Source organism: Pararge aegeria, chromosome Z (genome assembly GCF_905163445.1).
Source record: "Pararge aegeria chromosome Z, ilParAegt1.1, whole genome shotgun sequence".
In the NCBI taxonomy this organism is placed as follows: Eukaryota; Metazoa; Arthropoda; class Insecta; order Lepidoptera; family Nymphalidae; genus Pararge; species Pararge aegeria.
In genome coordinates this window covers 14,947,035-14,970,994 of record NC_053208.1, presented here as the reverse complement: position 1 = coordinate 14,970,994, position 23,960 = coordinate 14,947,035, and the positions used below count along the sequence as shown (strand labels likewise).

At 33.0% G+C, this 23,960-nt stretch overlaps 1 protein-coding gene and 1 non-coding gene across 5 annotated transcripts; one reads left to right on the top strand and one right to left on the bottom strand.

Annotated features, from left to right (window-relative positions):
* Positions 1 to 777: 777 nt before the first annotated feature.
* Positions 778 to 23,608, top strand: LOC120636212 (vesicle-associated membrane protein-associated protein A-like). Of its 4 annotated transcripts, none has more exons than XM_039907577.1 (8): positions 778 to 950; positions 3,771 to 3,923; positions 4,360 to 4,463; positions 5,551 to 5,631; positions 7,036 to 7,113; positions 9,127 to 9,204; positions 10,098 to 10,211; positions 21,338 to 23,608. In XM_039907577.1, exons 1-8 carry the CDS (start codon positions 899 to 901, stop codon positions 21,494 to 21,496), a joined length of 819 nt encoding a protein of 272 aa, XP_039763511.1. In that variant the 5' UTR covers positions 778 to 898; the 3' UTR covers positions 21,497 to 23,608. The 4 variants fall into 4 exon arrangements, with proteins under 4 accessions (XP_039763511.1, XP_039763510.1, XP_039763512.1 ...); XM_039907576.1 differs by having other exon boundaries at positions 3,759 to 3,923; XM_039907578.1 differs by lacking the exon at positions 9,127 to 9,204 and having other exon boundaries at positions 3,759 to 3,923.
* Positions 5,109 to 5,198, bottom strand: LOC120636702. The gene has a single exon (XR_005659394.1). It is a non-coding gene; the product is annotated as a U6atac minor spliceosomal RNA (small nuclear RNA).
* Positions 23,609 to 23,960: the final 352 nt, after the last annotated feature.

The window sequence follows — 23,960 nt, the reverse complement described above, 5'->3', positions numbered from 1 at the left end:
TTTCGCTCAACACTAAAATTTGAGATTTTAGTACAATTGAATCAATTAAATCGCCGAAATGAGGCAACAGACTTTGACAATTGAAAGTGAAATGATACCCTTTTTTAGAAAAACTAAAATGTTTACTATAGCTAACTTCAGGGTGTCGGTATTCAGTGATGGAGTGCGCGCGCATCGTAAAAATTTAATCGTCATTTTTACCTAATGCGCCAAAAGGAGTATAGAGAAAAAATTTTTTCTTTAGAAATGCTAAATTAATAATTTAAATTTCTAGTTTTAGCAAATTTTGAAAATTGATAACTTTATTTAATTTACAAATCTCGTTCGTGCCTTCCTTAATCTACTCAATACATAGTGAATAACATTGATGGCTTTATGTATCTGGTTACCTCTTAAATCATTTTTAATGTTTGTGTAATGTATATTTTTAGATTAAAAAAAAATATTAATATATCATCATTATATCATCATTGGTCGGTAATTAAATTACTTAAAAATCTTAAGGTCAAAAGTCAACAGAATAAATAAGGTATTTAACAGTATGAAAAATATCGCTTGTGCTGGTGTAATCTTTAATTAATAAAACTTCATAAGACATAACTAGAAAATTTACTAGGTATATTTTTTTCTGCATAACATGTACAACAAATAGAATTATTATATTTTAAAAAATATTTTATAATTATTAAAATTGCTTATACCTAATATATAAAATGGCAACATTCAAACTATATAATTGGCAGTTGGCACTTTTCCACTTCCACACCGAAAGAAAGAGAACGCATGTTTAATGCGCATGTCGTATTCGTCATTCATCTTCACTGTGGCCGACATCTCGGAAATATCTGTAAAACGAAAATCTATCAATTTTTGCCTTCGGATACAATTTTAATACAAAATGCCTAACCAAGTGTTAATTATAGAGCCACAAAATGAACTCAAGTTCAAAGGTAAGTTATTATCGTTTAGTACTTCGAAAACTGCAACCGCCGCATTACAACTTGGGCAGTACCTATAGGTCGTGTTAACTGCTGACAAAATATGGAGTTTCTATTTCCAGATATCGGCATTTTGTCAGGGTGCGGCTTTATTTATTTGATGTTATTAAGTACAAATTTATACTTTGATGCACTAATAGTAATGTTTAATGTCCGAAACTAAGCCATCTTCTCGATCCGGGAAATGTAAAAATCTGTCAATTACATAGCGAAATCTGACCGACACTGATAGTGGATTGAAGCTAGCATAACGATTTTATGATCGCTTTACATCATCTTGTACAACTATTACTTTGATACACATGGTTCATATTGAGCATATTATGACATATCTCTAAACTGCATTTTGTGATACTACTGATACTATTCCAATAAATTTGTAGCTGTTATAATTCAGTGTTTTGCTAAATAAATAAATTTGTTGTTATGTCTTAAATTAAAAGCAACAATGTAATGTCACAATTTGTATTCTATGCATACAAGACAAAATAGGATGACAGGACATCACCCTATCCTTTTGAGTGTAGTTCAGGGCCAGAACTTGTAACTTGACTTATTCAAATATATTCTTCTTTACTACTTAAGTTATCCTGGTAGTGATAACGCCTTGTCATATGCTAAATCTTATGCTTAAATAGTTAAAATAGTAAACATAATATGATAATAAGCCTTGTAAACAGAAATTTTAGAGAATCCCTCAAATCAAAGATTAAACATGTGGTGTCATCCTTTGCCTACTCTCTTCTCTGTCTATAAGAATGGCTCTACTAAATTTATGATGTGATCTTATGATTTGAGATGAGAGCAATTATTAATTTCAGGCATCACTTAACCTCTGACAAAACTGAATTACCTATTGGTGTATTGTTTAACTCTAACAGTATGCACATACAGTTTTAAACTTGATTAAAGTTTCAAGAATATGTCAGTACATAATTTACAACAAATAAAAAACAAATAAAGTTCATTTACAGCATTGACAACTATCTCTGAGAAACAGATAAAAATAGTATCTTGGGATGAAAAACTCATTTAATGTATCCATTGAATCAATAACCCACACCCACATAATATATATACACACCCATACATGCATTTTATACCTAATCTCAGTATCTTTATTATTGTTGTAAGATCTATCATTAGCTATACAACCACCTAACCTTGAAAACAACTTTGATGTTAACTATTGATTTTCATGGATTAATAAATAAAATGAATATAATTGCATGTGAGTATGACATGCAAGCATGACAGGCAGGTGGACATTACATTTCCCAAAGGCTAAGTAAGCCTTTAAAATTCACATCTTATGTAACTAGTTTATAACTAGTTCTTAATTTGTGTAAAAAAATATTCATTTGGGATTTTTTTTTTTCATTTTAAATAATCTGGCTGGCTTGCACCACTATTGCGCTGATTTGAAAAACTTGAATGTAAAATATGCAATGATAATGCAATACTTGCAAATGTTAAATATAAGCAAAGTAAGCATAGTTATTGTAAGACAATACACTTGACCTGTGTAGGACACATTTACTAACAAGTCAAGTTATTTAAGAAGCATACAAAAAAGGAGTGCTTTTCTAATTTCACATTTTAATACACAAGTCACCAATATTTAATTATTTCACTAAACAGCAGGCCTTTTCTTACTAGTTTTTAGTTGTTCAAGAAACTTTTCTTATTGATGTTGAATTATGTGCAAGATTCAGTACTTAATTGAATTCATTTAAAACAAAACATGGTTAATTTTTCCAAAAAAAAAATGTAATACCTAAGGTTTTAAGCACTTGTTATAAAATGAATGTTACAATGACATCCCAATGAATTATAGAGTATTTTGATTCATCAATAAAAAATATACTACAGCTTAATCAAATTAGATTAAATGATACATTGCAAGGTTGTATTGTTTGAGTGATAATTTGCTGTTATTGTTTGAGTGTAAGATGTTTGATCTATCAAACAATTGATGTGGTGACCATAATGTTATGTAAGCTAATTTCCTGCTACATAGGTTTATAGACTGAATTTGCCAACCATTTCATAAAGTGAAGAACTAGGTCAGTCACATATGTCTACTTAGGGCCAGATAAATAGTGGTTGCTAAGCGATGGCTTAAGTTAAGTAAGTTGCTTAGCATCTACTTTTGTTGAAATTCAACCTAATACTAAGCCAATGTTTAACTTAGCCATAATATAAAGTTTTGCAGATTTAGCACTTTCTAAGCATAGAATTTCAATATTAATGATAATTTTTTCACTTTAATGCAATAGCATGCTTTATGATTTATGCCACAACTCTATGGGTACTGTCAAAGCAAAGTTTAGTCAAGGACTTTGTTTGACTAAGAAAACTTTGTTTGACTTTGTTATTGACTAAGAAAAAAATAAATATTGATTCAATTTTAATATATAGTTAAGGTTACATTAAGGACTGTACTTGGGCTTGAACTATGACTATGCTGGTGCTAAGCAAAGCAATGCCCTTAGACCTGTTTATTTAAATTGGTATGAGAGACTGTGCTTAGCTGAGCTGAGCTGAGAACTTTTGATTAAAGCAATGACTATTTATCAGGGCTTCAGACACTGATACTACTATGTAGATGTTAGGAACAGGCAAAAATAAATCTAGTAGAGAATAATACAATAATATCATTTATTTTGCATTTTCTGGTTTATATCTACCCCAAAAATTAATAAACATTGGCAATACATTTTGTCTGCAATGATATGGTTTTATTATTGATTATTTTAGTTGATTATGCAGGAATCTTCGAGCTGAGTCATACGACATACATGCAGTTGACAAACCCATCTGAACATACGGTTTTGTTTAAAATCAAGACAACAGCGCCTAAGAAGTATTGTGTTCGCCCTAATTCTGGAGTGCTGAGTCCTAATTCTAAAGTTGACATAGCCAGTAAGTGTATGAATATTTAAACATTTACCCTTTATGAACTTATACATTGTTCTTATAACGATTCTGTGTTCCTAAAATAAAGTAAAAAAAAAAAGTATTAAAACAGAGAATATAATTTTTCTTTGCCAATATTACTTTGTACTATCTTGATATGAATTATCTTTCTAGAAAGATACTAATTTTTTGTATTTATTTCATTTCTTATATAAATTTTTTGTGTGTAACAAATATTTCAAACAATCAAATAATCATGAAATCTTCCTAAGAAAAGTTTATTTATTCATTCAAAAGAAACAGAATGTTTTTCAAAAGGTCAATTCGAACATTCAGCTGTGTGATATCATTATAGGTGTGTCTCCACACAACATCCAACTCATTAAGTGTCCATTCAATATGTAAGTATTTTAATAATTGTTCTACCCGTCTCTTATTACAGTTACACCCCAGCCGGTTCATGTTGATAACACTGAGAAACATAAACACAAGTTTATGGTGCAAAGTGTGATTGCTCCAGAAGGAAAGACGAACATAGATCAAGTGGTATGTATACTTGACATCAATTGATAGTAGTCCAACCATGATATAACTATAATACATAATACTTATAATTGTAGAACATTGATTTGTAGCTACATGGGTACTGCATGAAGGTATAATTCAGCAGACAACCAACAACACCTATTTTAGTAATCAGGTTATTTTTTGCGATACATCAGGGATTATGTGCTTATTAGCTGTATTATGCTCAATAGTCCTAATTAAACTAGTCTGGTTAATCGGATTAAGTATGTCTCACAATGTTTTTTTTTTTGTTATACAAATTTTGATGACATTTTTGCCACAGACGCATGCGTTGAGCCCTTCGATTTCAGACTACAATCAATTTGATATACCTATTTTACTAATATTTTAATTTTAAAAAGTATTTGCGAAAGTTTGTAAGGATGGCTGGATGGATGTTTGTTACTATTTCACCCAAAAACGTATGAACCAATTTGACTGAAAGTGGAATGGTGATAGATTATACCCTTTTTTTTATTTTTCGTTGGGAAATCCTCATGGATACCACCACACCACGGGGAGGCACAGTGGTTATGTCGGACTCGTACCGGCTAAAACCCCACGGTTTTCCAACAAGTCGCCTGGTGGCAGGGCCACGGGAACGCTTTCGTACACAACCGCGACAAAAAAATGTGGTAAAGATGTGCCTTCATAATTGTATGTGTTCCATCCTTGTCAAGGGGAGTGCTAACCGTCCCTCCTTTCGATAGACACAATAGATTATACCCTAGGATATCGCGGTCAACCGTTTGTAGGTGTTGGAGCCCGTTGACCTGCATCGGGACAGCGTTATAGGTCTATGCTCCAAATGCCTCATTCTTACGACAGGAGGCCAGCATTGGGACACATTAATATCATAGAAAATCATAGTCATATTCCTGAATATGATATTCTATGTTTGTAAAGCTCTAAGGCACCCTAGAAACCCGACAAAGATGTACCTGCCGTCAACCCAAGTTTTAGTACTACGCCGCGTAGAAACCAATAGTTAGTTCCGTTTTCATCTAAGACAATCAATCGCGTACTTTTCTTAAAAATAAAAAAACATGTTGTTTATATTTTTCAGTGGAAGGAAATAAGTCCTGATCAACTGATGGATTACAAACTGAAGTGCGTTTTTGAGTCGCCGCGAGGTGCCAATCAGAATGTAAGTTTACATAATAATTCTAGCGAGATGTTTATTTTTTTACAAACACAGCCAACTAGCATTATAGTCAGTTTCAGAACTTATATTATACGAGTCGCAGGGAATTATGGATACAAGTGGCACAACAACTTAGCGTGTGGCAATCCGTACAAAATGCAGTGTACGTTATACAGCTGAATTAATGATTAGACAGTTAATTGACAGACAAATAAATGTAATCAACAAATGCGATTACGGGAATTTTTGATTGAAAAACGCTCCTACTTCACCCTGCCTATAGTTTAATGTATTACGTCTATGTTGTCTTATGTGTGGTCACATGTGGATTCGAACCGCGACAGAGACAATTGGGAATTTATAATTTATGCATTTTCATTGGTTTGTTGGAAATAAGAACGTCAAATGAAAAACCTGCAATATACCTTTATTTAACTATGGAAAAACAGATTATACAAGGTTGGAAACGGGATGTAGTGAAAAACGTTTTCAAATACCGTGGGTTTTATTCAAAAGTAATCCAAAAAAATATATACAACGTGTAAATGAATACTGATATAATACTTCAGAGGCTTTAGAGGTATTATTTACTGTGTCTGAGACTTATCTGTGAAACCGAAACGCTAATAGTTCTTGAGTAAACCGTTGCCATTGTTTTTACTGAAAGGAATCAGATACAGCCATCACATGCAAAAGTAGAATCAAGTGCCTCCTGTCACTTTGTTAGGTACGTGTTGTGTAGCGAAGGTACTATGCACGTGTGGGCCTTTTATCTTGAATTGGGTTGTCATAAATAAACAGTTTGTATGGAAAATTAAATATGCTTCTTTTGATTATTTTCAAAGGATGATTCCTTATGAAATATACTTATGCGCCCTTCAACAGTATTTTGTAATTCTGTTACACGTTGTATATATGTATGTATTTTATTTATTATTTTATGTAGACCACCAATCCGCACTTGGCCAGCGTGGTTGACTACGACTAACCCTACTCATTAAGTGATTGGGCCTCTAATGGGTTGTACATGATGATGATAAATAACTATTATTTTTTAGACTAGAAACTACAAGGTTTAACTACAGTTTGTTTCGGTAGGCCTACTACAATGAATTACTTTTTGATTTATTTGCCACAGTGCAAGTTTGCACAATAAAATTAATATATACGAGTATACTATGATAACCACCACATAACATATTTCAATAATACGATGGATTTAACTTACACTGTATATTGAAAAAGTGTGACATTAAGGTACTTAAAGCTCAAGAAAACAGTATCTGTTTAAATATTTTACTTAAATGGAGCTTTATGAGTTTATCACTTCAACGAATTCCGAATCGGATTATCGTTCCATTGAAGAATGACACTTTTTTGTATATTAAAAATAAATATTACCCCAAGGATTCTGGTGACACTGCGGCGCCAACCGAAATCATCAAGAAGAGGGCGCCAGCGGAAGATGCTAAGCTATTAACAAAGGTAAGGACCACTTATAATATCACACTTAAGGTATTTTATATCTTTTATATATCTCAACAGGACACATGTATATAGTGACGCAATTCTGGGACAATTGAGACTAGGGAAGAGTAATACATATTTTGACACTGTAGTGTTTGTGCGCTTTTTCGAGGTTTATTTGCCCTATTTCATTAAATGAATATCCTTTCTATCGGAAACTTTTACTCTCATTTTAATCATGAAATCGTCAAAACAACTTGAGTGATTTTAATACTCATCTTAATGCATTTTAGTCACCTCAGGATTTCATTGTTTTCAATAGATAATAACAGAGGCAGTACACATAAGAATCTAAACGATTTCTGAGTCATAACTACAATTAATTTGTATCTAATATTGAAATATGAAAAATTATTATACTCTATAAATAACACAAGTGTTTATTTTTATTGCATTTAAAAGATACGCTTGTGCTATTTATAAAAAAAATGTTTATTACAGTATTTTTGTTCAAGTAATTGATATTTAAGTAAGTAAGTTAACGTAGGGCCAATAAGGCTAGACACATAATAAAAAGATACCGGAGATAATTGCGCGCCTGAGTTTAAGACAGTAGGTGTTACTGCCCTTTTTTTTAGCTCGCAATAAGTTTGAAATAGTATAAGAGTGTAAAACATACAATAGTTCAGTCAAAATAAACGAAATAATTACGTATTTAATCGACGCCTATTTCCGTTGGATTTAAATATTGAAATGTATGATTTTCTATGATATGAATAAAATCTATTATCACTGTATATTAAACACATAAATATATTAATATGATTTTGTTCCATCCATCATGTTAGTTACATAAAGAAAAATACACTTAAACTATAGCATTCATAAATATACGATAAATTTATTTTGGATTCAAATGGAATAAGCGATTTCTTTATATTTCGTATTTTAATAACCCTGAGAAGAAAGAAAAAAATAATCTGCCCGTGTCCTGAATTCCAAAATATCTGGCAATTATAAAATTTTATCAAAACTAGTTCAGCATTCTTGTTTAATGTTTAATGACCATAAATTATATTTGATTGGATTTGTGCAAGCAGGTTTTGAGCAATCCCCTTTTCAAAACTTCAGAGTTGGTACATATTTTTTTAGATATAAAAGTAAATTACAGATATGAAATAAATTACTATAATTTTTATTCAAGATTATCTTCTTCTAGCTTTTATTTCACGTTATGTCTTGTCGAGGTACAGCCGACACAACATTGCCTAATCGAATTGAAGACTGACTTAATGTTTTAGTTTTGGTATATTTTTACTACAATCCCGGGGAATGTTATTGCTGGTGGAATAACAACCTATATTGGTTCTTTTAACCCTACTTAATTTTTTTTATCTATTTAATGCCCCTAATTTGAGAAAGATTATTGACTAAAAAACTTAAGGATAGGCATTGTAAGAGTTATAAAAAGCCTACCCTTAAGTATTTATAACTCGTACTGGAGATTTTCTTCATTTTATAATATCTGCATACCTTGTGCATACCCTCTATGCACGCCACTGGGTACTAGGCTTCTTACACTCCCCATTTCAGCAATTTAAAAAGATAGTTTTTTCTTAACATCTTTTACCAGATGCCTATTTTCTATAAGGAACCTACCTACTCTTTCAAGTTTTATATACGCTATATAGTTCCTAATAGTTTGTGAATAGTTCGTTTCAGTGAGTGAGTTGTACTTCTCTTTTATTTGTACCACTAGAATGACCTTACTGAACTGGGTAATAATGCATGGAATTCTTTTATACCGCATTCACAATCATTACTATAAATACTCACAAGAGATCTGAACGCACTGTGTCTTTTATCCACACATCAGATTATTAAAAAACGGTGATACTCATATTGCCTGCATTTAAATGTGTTTTTTTTTCTGTGGATAACAATATTATCAGCGATCATAACATGAAAGGTATTCAAAAACAGCTGCTTTTAAAATTTGTCCAAGCTTGGCATGATAAATATATATTCCAGGATGCCGAAGGTCCCATCCAGAATGAAGTTAAGAGGAAGGATGATGACCACACGCCGGTATCTCCTAATGCAAAGACGGTACCGCTTTCATTATCTCACACTAAAATACGCATCACGTAGGTTACATCGCATAGTGCGAAGTGTTAAGGCTCATTTAGTTCTTACGCAATAAAAAATACGTTTTAATTAAAACCGCTGTTCTACTAGCCAAATAACAGCTATGCTATGTTACCTGTGGAGTCAAAAACAAATAAATAAACCTATTGGGAAAGGAACGATTTAAATAAATGAATCGCGTCATGACAAACTTTTGCGTTTTAAAACAATTTATTTATACCTGTTAGGTAAAATATAATTGATAAAACCCGAAAATCTTGAAAAAACTTGAAAGTCTGCTGTCAGAGCAAAATTAAAGGTCTAGTGAAATAACAAATATCAAACTTGCAAGTATCAACTCTTAAAGATTGACTCATATTCACGAACTTAACAAGAAGTGTTATAGTGTACTCAAACGCACAGTGTAGTGTCCACCGATAGTGTTTTATGAATAAACGAACTATAAATAGAAGAGATGGTTGATGAAAGGGAGAAAATGGCAGTTTGTATTTGTATCCTTTTCTCTCTGAAGCAAATAACATCCAAGTTTTTGAACATTGATCATCTCTTATATTTGGCCTTTGTTTAATCTGATTGGTAGAATCAATGCACATTTGGATGCACTTCAAAGAACTTCATAAAAACATGTTTGTGACTATGTGTGTAAAATTATAGAGTTTGGTATTGCCCTTACAATATAACTCATTCTTGGTTGCTCGCTATCCCTTCCAGCTATAACTGTAGTAAATAACGTTTCATTAGTTACTAAATGTTGCCTGATAGACTGCATGTTTGTTTTTCTTTGCATTCATAAACACGTAGTGGTGATGGTGAATATGCCATTGTATTTTTTTTATTTTTATTTATATTTCCAGACTTCTTTCCCAAAATCTGAAAATCTCGAAAGCGATTTGCAAAAGGCGACGAACGAAGTCATTCATTTGAGAGAGGAGGAAAGCAAATTAAGACATGAAAATCTGCGATTAAAAGTGAGTTTTCTTTTTGGGCATACATTTAATAATTTTTTACTGAATCTCAAGTGCAACATATAAATAAGTCTGTTGACTTTTGTCACTTGCTTACATAATATATCTTGTCCAGAATATCATTATTTTTTTTCGCTTTCATACAAGTAAACAACCATTTTTTTCACGATAAAAATTGTCTTTTTGACTGGCTTACATTGGCGTGATCTTGTATGCATCCACTGTTAATTATATCAAGGCAATCTTCAAAATTTGCTTCATTTACTATGATGAAAAATGACACTAATGATGAAAACGTTAAAGCATAATGTGCCCTGTGAAACGGCTGATTTCCTTTTCACAGATGATTACTTACATATTTTTTCACAATTATTTTCGTATATAACAAAACAAAATTTATAATTATTATTTTCTATAATATTACTTTTTAAAACATGTTAATTTTTTTAAAATGGATTTAATGGACATTGGACACATCAATTAAATTGCTTTTGTAAGTAAGAGAAAAAGACTCCATGGTTTCTTTTTTGAAATAAATGATAACAGATGGTCATGAGCTAAAAGCATAATGATACTGGCCACAATATACATTGGGGGTGGTTGATGAATCTAATGAAAGGTGTGGTAAGTTTGTCTAACATAGAAAATGTATTTTTCTAAACTATAAACAACGCAAGGTTTACAGGAACCCCACATGTTTGTAATGGTGTTGTCGCATGATTGTTCAATGTTAAACCGTCGTGGTAGTTCCTTACCGCGTAACTAACTTTGTTAAATCTATACTTAATCGAAACCGCTTTAGTGGTTTTGTGTACCGGAGTATTTTGTGTATCGGAAACGTGGATTATAATCCGGCCCCTGAAAGAGTGTGTTTCTGACAGTTGGGCATATAAAACTCAAAACAGTTGACATATCATTGTAAGGCAACGCCACTTCTGAGTTACTACACTTCTACTCATTAATGTCCTGTTAGAACGCAATCTTTAAACAGCCGAAATAGTTATTAGTTAAAAGCGAACAAAACTAAATACTTTAAGCTGAAAAGTAGTTTTCCGGCTCACCTGTAGAACTCCAATGTACTTACGTGATATTAGACAAATGTTAGTTACGCGCTATTGGACATAATGTGTATTAAGTAGATAAAAATCTTTGCATGGTTTTATCTGATGTCCCCCGCAAAAAACCTAATGTATGCAAAATAAAGGTGTGCCAATAAACACATTGAAAACTATTTATAACCAAAGGGATTATTAAAAAAGTCCAAAATTAGGTTGTCCGAAATCTAATACAATTTTTTTTATCCGTTGTTTTTCTGACTTAGTCCTTACAGTTACCAGCACTAAAAAAAAATGTTTTCAACACAGACACACTTTATTTATTTATTGCATAGCGAATGGTGTGTATAATGTTTTGATAATATACATATTATATAAATACATATTGCTGTACATATTATATGAATAACATTATTTATTAGAGTTACTACACAATAACCCAAATCTCACTAAAGGATTTTTTTATGACAACTCAAAAGGCATTAAACATTGTCCCTTTTACATATATGATAACAGCTGGCAACACCTATTGGTGGTCAGTAGACAGTCTAGCCTCGACTGGATTCCATTCAGCATGTTTAAAAGTGCCAGCAAATTTGGGATCCCAGTTTAATAGCTTTTTTAACTATATATATATATATATATATATATATATATATATATATATATTTAGATGGCAACTGTCGGTTACATCTAATCGCTACAACCTATAAAGTAACTGCAAATATTATCCCTAATCTATTGCCCGTTTTTCCGCATTGAAGAAGGACAGACGAACAAACACACATGAAATTAACGTATAATATGGGTTTCCATGATTTCGTTTACTGAAAACAAATTCTGAATGTTTTCTTTTATATTGCTCCAGCACTGAATACAACTTTTTTTTGTAACAGTTATATTATGAATATAATCTGATATGAAAGTTTCCATTTTTTTTGCATTATCATGTTATGCAATAAGCAAATAATGTCTTCAAGCCCTCATCTACTTATATACAGAACACATCAAATACATTCAACAACAGAGAAAGTACAGAAGAGGGCTTTCCTAATACCTTCCTACTATAGTGCTAATATTATTTTGTATAAAACGCGAATTTCAATTTTGCTGTCTTCAGCTTTGAATACCTATTTTTACCCGCGAATGCGTCCTTTACATTTCTGTCCCCGGGATTAACATTTCAAGTCGGAGTGGCATAGGTGAATCCGCACGAACCTTGCAAGGTATGCGCGTCAAATGCCTCTAGACGCGTTAATCATGTCGAACTTTTTGTGAAAGCGGGAGAACGTAAGATATAAGGGAACTCCGACTGTATTATATACCATCATGTTCAAAAAAATAAGAATTGTTATTATTGAATAAAATACATACTAACAGCAGTACAAGCTAGAAGGAAAAATAATTATGAAATAATGCCGATCGAGTATTAAAGTATTCTATCAATTGATTTTTAGAGAAATAGCTGTAAAAAGTTTATAAAAAAAATTGGGTGTGAGAGCCATAATATTAGCCAATGTAAAAAGATTCCAAGATAACATTAACATTATTCACACATACTATAACACACATATATACAATGTCTATATATGTTAATGTGAAATCATGTTATTACAAGAATTTAGTAAATAGATGAACTAGTAATAGGTACATTACATTGTTCCAAATTACCTACAACAGATAGGCGGGCATTAATATGTTACGGAAGATGGAATTATGTTAAGGAAGAATTGTGATTTAAACATTTATCGTTTGTTTGTCTGTATGTTGGTTTAACTGATTCCTAATATTCTCCGTAGAAACAACTTTGAATTGCTATATTAGGGTTGGATTACGTAGCTATCTTGTTGTTCTGGTTGTATCTTGAAAAGCTTTACTTTTATGATTGGATAAATAACCCGCACTTGCTTACGCTGCGTTTTTTTAATAATACGTATTTTCATAATCAAACTTAGCATCGAAAACGGGAGCTTAAGATAGGTCTCAGCCAGTCGGGTTACTTTTGAACTCAAGTTTGGAATATTTGGACTTTATTATTTACATACTAAATGCTTTGCGTTAAGATAAAGAAATAGCGAATTTATGTTGTTATATAATGTTATAACATATTTTGTTCACCATGGTTAACATTTCAATGAAAAATTACAATGAAAAAACTAAAATGCAAAGATGTAAAGTAAGCTTGATTTGCTTATAATCTGTGACAACCAAAAACCTGATAATTCGGCCACTGAAAGAATGCATTCTAGACGTCTGTCAGTTTGCCATATGAAACTAAAATTGATTTGGGGAAATAAAATAATTAATGCGCCATTGTTACAAGTTTATGACAAATGGAATATTAAATTGATGATATAATTCAGGAAATATTATGAATGCGAAAATGTATTTCTTTGATTTGAAAGCAACCAGCCGGCACGATTTTGACATTTACCAGGAAAACAAGCGGTTCTCACGGAAAAAAGTAATAAGCGCAGACGAGAACTTGGGCACAGCTAATCCTTTACTAGTATATAAAGCTGAAGAGTTTGTTTGTTTGGTTACTGTAACGCAATGTTATCGGGAACTACTTGTCTGATTTGAAAAAATATTTCTGTGTTAGATAGCACCAATGTAGAATGGTTTCAGAGTCGGAGTTTTTTCTTTTTGAGAGTTTCCGCTGCGTGCGCTGCCTAAACGGTTAAAGTTTAAATTAAATCGTGTATGACAAAGTTGTTTCCATTTAAGAGGTCTAAAAAAAGTCCGCGACAGCATATATCTATCTTTTAAGGTTGACGCGGACGAAGTTGAAAGGGACCGCTACTATAAAATAAACTATAAATTATCGTAAAGCAAGTCGCGTCGAAATTTACATCGTCCATTGAAATATGACCTGTCAGAAACTACAAGCTTAGTATTATTTTTTGTATAACATGTACTTTTGCAAAGTAACAACAAATTATCCCGTATCTTTCACAATCGTATACAATAACATAACCAAATTGGTACTTAGGTTAGTGACATTGGTCTTTGATTACACTTTATCACTTGTAACTGTTAGTGCTAGATTTTTAGCAAACAACTCAGTTCTTTTTTTATGTAGTTTAAAATCTATAGCTTTTGCGTCTAAAACTACGATAACTTAATAGCAACAGTTTTCGCTTTATCCGATTTAGGTTGAATTTCAAGAATAACATTTGTTAATTTATTGAATATATATTGTATTATTTCGACATTACGCTGAATATATATATATATATATTAATAATGAGTTGCATTTTGTGAAAACATGCTTTTATGCGCACATTGCGATTATTATTATGCCAAGGCGAAGCTTTTACAAAATGACCAGTTTATTAGTACTTGTATTTTCGACAACTTAATTAATATATATGGGCATCTTATTTCTTAAGTCCCTAAGGTTTATCCTTCATTTTGCATACTGTTCAAGAGTTTTATCGTAAGGAGCAAATTGTTTGTTAATACACGCGTTACTTACTCAATAATCAAAACACAGGTGTCCTCTCACTTAGGATGATTTGACCCGCTTCGCTGACCATCGACATATTCATCACCATCATCTTAACAATATCCCACTACTGAGTAGAAGCCTTCTCTCATATGGGAGATAGGATGGTTAATCTTTAACCAACCTCGATGCTCCAATGTGGCTTGGCGGACTTTAACGATTATTCATTATCACATGTCAGTGATAATAACCGAACCAAAGACCTAACATACCTATACTGAAGCATGCGAATGAACCGAACATTCGTTACTTCAGGCTGAAACTGACAATTTCTTATCAAATTAACTCAATACCTTACAATTTTTAGTCGGACCCCGGAATTGAACCAAGGATCTTGTGATCCGTAGTCTAATCACTAAACCAACGCGGCATTCGAGGCATCGATTTAATGAAAGTCACTCAATATTATAATTATGGGAATTCAGCTTTGATATCCTCGCCTTTATTTGCTTACATAAACATAAACGAAATAAAAAGTACCCTATCAATTCAACACCTTGAATTTGATAAATATGTAATAGCTTAATCATCCGATTTTTCCTGATCCTTAGTACCGTGTTATAAAGTACTAAAAAAATCACTTCACTCCGTTGCTGCGTGAAATAATTGCAAAACAAGAAACATATTAGCATTGATATTATTAGAAGGCAGGATCTAATGACATTCATGGAAAAATTGAACAGCGACTCGACCTTCGGAATCCGCTGCGCCATCGTATCAGCCACTTAGTAATCCTGCGGACATGACTGCGTTATCAAAGTAGCCTATTATAATAATTTACAAATATTCGTCTCTTAACTTACACCATACCGCGGAAGTGAAATTAAAGTTTTTAAAAAGAATAAAATTAAATAATACTTACGGTTTATCATGAGGTTATTTGTATATAACTATAAGAGAGATGCTAGCGACCAACTACTTCAATATGATCACCACGAGATAAATGTCTCACTGTGGAGCTCAGGCCATCATATTTCGTAGAAGGAAGATATTTTCGAGTGTAACATGATAATTTAAAAAAATTCACTATGCTTTGTCTAATTTAGGATGATAATATGGGCAGGTGCTAATGAAAAATAATGTTCCGGTAAAATATAATACAGATAATGACGTACTTTATTGATGGTACCGCTCAGTTAGTGAATGCCACGCGTAACCAACCACTAAAAATTATCGAAATAGGTTTTTTCAATAAAACTATATCAAGTCGTAACGTTCAATAAACAATAATTATCTACTAATATTATTATTTTATGTAAACATTAAAGCTATTTGCAATTATCTATCATGAAATTATTTGTTTAAAAATACTATTAGAAACATAAGAAACTATTTTAGTTTTAAAAATTAGAAATCATTACACTGTTATTCGTGTAGCAGTCGCGCAGCATCCAAAATTTAAAGATGGGAATGATTTTATCAAAAAATAAATGAAACATAAGTCAAAGTCAAAAATATCTTTATTCAAGTAGGCACATAGGTGGCACTTTTGATGCTTACATAAGAATTACACGGTAGTGAGATGATGCCGATAACCGCATTCGTAAACTATAATATTTTTTATATTTTTATAATAAAATATGATCGTGCATAGTTTTTTTTAAACCTTTCTATTCTATTTTCAGTTAGGGGATTGTTATGTGCGAATCTCTTCGTAGTGGTTTTTTTTAAATTTATTGTAAGGACTAATTTGTTTTAAGAGTTATTTTATTTTTCAGTCAAAAAACCCATTTTATCCTTTTTTTAAATATTACTTTTGATCTGACATGGGATTCGAACCTTAGACCTCCAACAAATTTCCTCGCAATCGAAGTGAAAAGCAATGTATGTATCTCGGTCATAAAACCTATTGTATGTCTTTGTATCTCAATCTACTATTTAAGAATTTTGATACTTAATTTGATCGCAATATCGATTGGTCGTCGGTCAAATAAAATCGATTTTAAGGTTATATTTTGTTTCATGTTTTTACACTTTCGATGAATGAAATGAAAAAGCACAAAGTTAAGTAATATATAGCATTCTACAACAAATTAAAATGGTAACCAAATTGAAAATCGAAGCTGACAATATTAATGCAAGTAATTCCGTTTGATTATCTATTATTTGCATAAGATTACAACAATGGAGCCCATTTAAAAGAAACAGCGCGCCCTGCACTTTTCTATTACTTTTATTTTGTGTATATATAGTATTGTATTATAGAAAAGTAATATTTATTTATTATAAATTACCATATTAGATACGGCGAAGACCTTAGAATTAAAATGAGTTTGATGCGCCGAAGATATTCTACGAAAAGGTCCGGAGTGATATCAGCAGATTATCTAGGAGACTGATAGACTTATCGAAATTGGATTACCACCTACAAACCGAAAGATAGTGGTCGGTGCACTAACAAAAATACATTCCCAAGGGTTCAGGCAGGCGGTCCGGTCGAAAAACATGCCAAAACCAAGACAACTAGTTGGTCTTCAAGCTTATGTCGACCCCAAATAACGTGGTATGAGGCCATGAAGAAGTGAAAGGACTGTCGGGATTACCTATTTAATTTGAATGCAATCAATCAATTTATCATTTTATCTTTTAATTTATTTATCTAATCAAGTTTATTATCTTTAGCCTTTAAGCGTTTTGGGTTATCTGTTAATCCGAATAGATTATTATCTAGCTCCTCGATACGTATAAATAAAAATTATAGTTATTTTCATACAAGTATACTATGTATGACGTGTGTATGTACGTATTTGCGTATGTTGCCTCTTGTTTCTCTTTAATGTTAAAGTTATCACCGTTTAGCTTATAAAACATACGTTTCATTTGTTAGATTTTTTACTTGTCACTTGCAAATAGGATAAAATCCTAACAAAATACTAGGTTACTTTTGTACGATGGGCCACTTATATATTGGAAAGTTTTTTGTAACGATACAAACACGAAATATTGGTTTGGTTGAAAAGGATGCGTTAGGCAAACGGGGCCAGGGATGGCCTGCTTATGCAACCAAAATATAAAACTGGTTTGTATTATGCCAAGGGACATCTATCATTTTGATACTTTCATGTAATTTTATCAATCACTCTGTGCATTTAGAGCATTTCCTGACGCGACCTTACTCATAAGGAAACACAAAACTGCATTTATTTGGTTTGCCTAAGTGATTAATATGTATTTTTTTATGTTTTAATTGTTATTGTGAGTTTAGAAAAAAATACATACAGTATTTAAGACGGACACACGTATGGCACCTGTCCGAACCTATAGATATAAAAATAGATAACATTAATCTCGAGGTCTTCACACCTATTTATTCGTTTTGAGTTTGGGTAAAAAATGCACTTTTACAAAAAAAAAAAAAAAATTTAGTTAATGAATACATTTACATTGTAATAAAAATTGCTATAATAATAGGCTACAAGGGGTCCACATCTCAGACGGCTAAATAAGTATAATACCTTTTTATTTTTCATTATAGACATTGTGACAATGATTTTAATTTCATTTGATTAATTATTTATACAGCATCATACATTAAATATAAGTGATACTTGCTGATACTGCACGCGCTATATCTCTACATAGTATAAAACAAGGTCGCTTTCCGCGTGATGTCTTTTTATCCACTAACTTATCCACCATTATGAATCTGGTTTCAGCAGCATTCTTATTAAGTGCAAAAGCGGCGATAGGCCAGTGGGTAGGCCTTCGACTTCACTTTCGGGGGGACGAGTTCGAATACCTAACTTTTCTAAGTTATGTGCGTTTTAACCCCTTCTAACTTGAGGAGACCCTGTAGTTTCAGTTTAAGTCTTTAGGTTTTTAAAGAACTTAAATTACCTCTTACATTATTTTTAAAGACCCTTTTAAAGTAAACCTACGGAAACCACGTAAATTTATTTTAGGGTGACTTGATTGCTCATCATCAATATCATTGCATATATTCTTTTAAGACTTTTTCATCATCATCATCACCATCATCACCATCATCACCATCATCTTCATATCAACCCATTATCGGCCCACTACAAAGCACGGGACTCCTCTCATAAGGCCGTAGTCCATCTCTCGGGCTAAGTGCGGATTATTAGACTTCACACATCTTTGCAACGTTATGAAGAACTAAGGCATGGTTGCCTTACAATATTTTCCTTCAAGTTTAGATCGAGTGATTTTAAAAACACACATAACTCCGAAAAGATAGAGGTGCGTGCCGGCAGTGGCGTGCATAGAGGGTATGCACAGGGTATTTAGATGATATAAATTGAAGAAAATCTTCACTTAGAGTTATAAAAAACTTAAGCATTAAAAGTTATCAAAAGCCCTACCCTTTAGTATTACTGGAGATTTTCGTCATTTTATATGGCGGGGATCAAACTCGGTGCCCCCGAATGAGTGACCGAAGTACTAACCATTATGCTATTTAGAATAAATAACAAATAACCATTAATTTCACACAGCAAAAGGCAAAACATACTGGAATCACTCTGATATGGCTCAGCAATCTGTAGTTGTTTTCTATGAAATATGATCATATCAAGTTACTATATGACCTCACTATCAACGGTATCGAATTTAATAGCGTTTACTATTAATGTTGTCATAAATTTAAATCAGGAAACATTAGCCAGGTAAGTAGATATGCTGTTTAATATATATAAAACTAATTAGTAATTAGTCGGGCTGATTTATGAATCTAAACCATCCAGGGTGCCCACCTAAACACATACCGAAAAATTCATTCAAATCGGTCCAGCCGTCTAGGAGGAGTTTAGTGACATACACACGCACACAAGAAATGTAAATTATATATAAAGATATATATTGATTCTTACTGATATCAGTAGGAATCAACAGTTTGTACCTAGCCTTTCTGAATCTCTAAATGATTTCTACAATTGGGAATCAGACTACATTTCAGTTTATGTTTTAAATAAATAATACTGCTTAAATATAACCATATTTTTTTTCGGTGTTTTATGTACCCAGAAACAGTTAGTTTTTAAAACTACTATACCTTTCAATTTCTTTCCAGTTTTATTTAGATAAAAAGAAAGTAATCGTGTAAAGAGCGCTGTCAGTAATGCTCGCTTGAACATAGGTGACGTCACGCCGTGTGTGACGTTAAATTATAAATAAATATTATTTCACAATAATATTAATTGCACAATCGTTTCGTGCTAAGAACATTTTATATAAATATATATATATTTTTTTAATTAACCAATATATATAATAGGCAGTAACGGACAGTACTGCCTATTATATATACTGCCTATTATATATCTTGGTGCTGCGTTTCTTCACTGTTTTTTTTCTAAATTATACCCGTGCGACGCCGGACGAGTGGCTAGTTTTAAGTTTTGAGGTGATTAAAATTATTTTATATACCTAGGTTTTTTCTTATCGTCTCTGAAAAAACAATGTGTGCCCCACGGTTTTACGTTTGTAATTATGGGTACCGTAGAGAAATGTTATATTTAGCATTTTCGATGCGCCAGTACCTTACTGACGAACGTAAATTATCTCTGGGTACCTTATTGACATACATATACTTTCCTATTATAGCGCTCGGTCGCGCAGTACTTCAATATCATATTTCCTAAACTATGTACATAGTATTTAGTATGATTATGTATGATTTAGATCAGTCAGGTCATCTTATGATTACCGCGATTGGGTACATTATCTTAGTTAATTCCCTGTGTATAAACTGTTCTGCCTGGAAGTTGGTGTACTGTGGCTCATACAAAAAAAAATGTGGCTGAACTGAATGGCTAATGAATAAGTATAATCTTTTATATAACTACCTCCCTAGCAGAGAGGGGAACGCTGTGGTTTTTCCCGGTGATTTTTATCTGGTCTCGTGGGAGGCTTCGGCCGTGGCTAGTTACGACAAAGATGTGCCAGGGGATTTAGCGTTCCTGTTCTAGCAGGAACGCTAAATCCCCTGGCACATCTATCCTAGCCCGACTGGAAGTATCTTTGCACTGGAAATATCTTTCAACAAGACTGAAGAGTACCGCTAATGCTATCGTATTGATATCAAAGTAGCAACCGTTACAGCGTAATGAATATTCGCTGTGAATTTTAATTATTTCTAGAAAACTACTGAGTGAAAACTACGAATGAGTTAAACATGAGTTATGAAGCAAATTTGTAAAAAACTAATCGTTTTATACAAAATATCTGGCAGATTAAAAGTTAAAGTTACTAGAAATTTAACTTTACAAAAATATTATAACTTGTTAAGGTAAACATGTATGCCGTGGTGTAATGACGGTGCGGTTAAGCGGCGATAGCCTAGCCGTCAGAACTTCGGCTTCATTTTAGTGGGGCCGAGTTCGTATACCACTACGGTAAAGGAAAACATCGTGAAGAAACCCTTGTGCAGTTCACCAAGAACTGTGCCAACATGGTGGACTAGGCTCTTTCTCATTGTGGGGGGAGACTAGTGCCGTGTAATGGATTGCGCTATGATGATCTTCAAACTTTTCTAAAAACATCTTTAAGGTCCGACTCCTTGTTAAAGTTGGCGAGCTTTCTATAAACAAGTGTATGTATTCCAGGAGGAGTTGCTCCGCGTCCACCAGGGGGGTGAGTCTCGCATGCCGCGCGGCCACTCGTACGGGCCGGAGAAGACTGAGCAGGTGGCGTTGATGCCGTGGATCGCCACCGCGATCGGCATGGCTCTGCTGGGAATTATCATCGGCAAGTTCCTCATGTGAATGCCGCTCGACGCTGCGGTGATGCGACGCCACCTCACAGATGCCGCTGTTACAACACTCCCAACGCATCCCTCACATACGGCAGCTTAAACATTTTAATTACTAGCCACTTCTAACTTTAAATGACTCGGTCGTGAGTGCGTCTCACGGCTCCGTTTTGGTTCCATCTCGGTTTCCGCTTTGTCACACTGAAAACATAGATAAAACATTAGCTATAGAGTCGAGCTTGAAAGTTAATTTTTTTCCGTGTCGCCTATTTGCTACATGAATCCCCCTTCCGTAAGTTTTCAAGTACAACTTGACATAGCGTTAGCGTTAATCTGTCACTATGACATGGACGGACCAATGATCCTCATGACGACTCCATACAAAATTTGTGGATTAATATTATCTTGAAAACTCACACTAGGGGCATAGTTCATTAAAATCTTGTACAATTGTTATAAGATTTACGCGCTTACAATTATAGTACTTAACTACCAAGTTTTAAAGCTCCAATTCGTATACCATACAGCCAGCGATATTGATAACGTTGGTAGGATAAAAATCAGTACTGCACATGAATGGTGACTTTTAAGCCTACAAACATTAGGTCTATTTCACTTTGAGATTACAGGTGATTGATGCACCAAAACCACTCCACGATTGTAAGCGTGAATATCTTATACATCATTTTTAAAGAATAACAGTTTTCTACTACAAGTAACTTCGGTTCTTGTTATTTGTAACCTCCTTGGATCCGAGAATCCGAAATAATCTAAGACTCATAAAATTCAAGTGCAAGTCGGGTACTGTTATGCGAGCAATAATCATTGTAGACACAGTTCTGGGACTTTACTGCTATAAGTTTAAAGCAGTGTTAAAATAATATTGTTGACGTTTAATTTCAGAACTATAATCCTATTTTTAGGACGACAAGATATTTCAAGATAATACTGTTTTAAGCGATGGTAGGAAGTTCTAATGCGTATGCGATGCGATGCTAAGATCTCTGAAACCAAACTAGTCTTCAAGTATTAACGCCGCTACACATTAATTCGAAGCTTAAAGTGTATTCCAGCAACATGGTAACGAGTTATAATGAGCAGGTTACATTGGGAGGGACAAGGAATAAATTTATTACTACATTATATGACTAACTCAAGCCCGTCGGTCAGTCTGTATCGTATCTTTTTTTATTTAAGTACTCTTAACTTATTTATATTGGTACGGATAAATATCCTTTCTAAATGATGAAGGAAATGTTCCTCCGAAGTTTATGTTATTAATTTTATTTGTATCTATTTTAAGTACGGACGGATCTTTGTTACATCGGCTGGTATCTGTCTTTAATAATCATTCGTACCTACTGTATTTTTTACAAATGAATGTAGGTCTGAACTAAAGATGCTTTTATTAGCACGCTTTAATATTTATGTATATCATAATCTTATAAACAACTAGCTTGAACTCCTTCTACGACTTCGTTTCCGTCTCCTATGGGAATACCAGAAAGTGTCAGGGAACCGTGGCTAGGAAAGGCTCTGTGCAAAGTTTCAAGTAAATCAGATGAATGATATTGGATATAAAGATATGCATAGATCACGGAAATATAATTTATCGTTTATACTTATCTATTTGATTTTGAAATAATACTTGACATTTGCACTTCGCACTTGCATAAACAAGTCGCAACTTGTTGACGGGGATAGCGTCAAGTATTTATCACGTCGTAACAGCTCTGCACCCATACTGACAACTCGTGGAGCCTTTACATATTAAAATTGGTGACGCTTTTGTAATAGTATAATCCCCGGGCCTTAATACAATCGCATGAAAAAATTAATATTGTCGACGCTCTTTTTTCAGTACTTTTCCCTAAAACAGTACCTATTATCTTAAAATTTGAAGACTTCCTTGAAATAAGGATTATGATTCTGAAACAAAACGTCAACAATATTAAAATAAAACCGCTTTAGTAGGCCTGCAGTCCCTAAACTGTATTCGCGAGATGGAAGTACCTGTAAAAGCAAAATTACTCAACATGACAGTTTTGTTGATAAAAGATGTAAAAGAGTGTGTGAAATGATTAATGGAAAATAATTATTTCACGATATTAAATTAGTAATATGACGATGTAGTTTTCTATATAATTAAATAAAAAAAAGTGATATAGCCAAAGCCCTTATGAAGGCAAAGAGCGTGACGATTCTAATATGTCCAAATTTACATCCGACCCGAACAGCGCTGTCTTGAGTACATGTTTGAATTGTATCGTTTTGATACGAACTTGATAGATCTACGAAGGTATTAGGTATATAATTTCATTGTACCGTTGTTTCTGATCAACGTTTCATGTTGCAATTGAAGCTAGCCGTTTGTCAAGAACTCCGAAAGGCCTTTGGCTCTAAGAATGGAACCTGATTTCGAGAATGCCCATTTCATTCCAGCTTCAATTACATTTTGTCGCGATTCGTATATAAAA

Excerpts from the sequence above, each read along its gene's own strand:
- LOC120636212 (XM_039907576.1), top strand. The coding sequence starts at position 899 with ATGCCTAACCAAGTGTTAATTATAGAGCCACAAAATGAACTCAAGTTC. Across the intron at positions 3,924-4,359 it reads TTCTAAAGTTGACATAGCCA|TTACACCCCAGCCGGTTCAT; the intron begins GTAAGTGTATGA and ends CTCTTATTACAG. Across the intron at positions 4,464-5,550 it reads AGACGAACATAGATCAAGTG|TGGAAGGAAATAAGTCCTGA; the intron begins GTATGTATACTT and ends TATATTTTTCAG.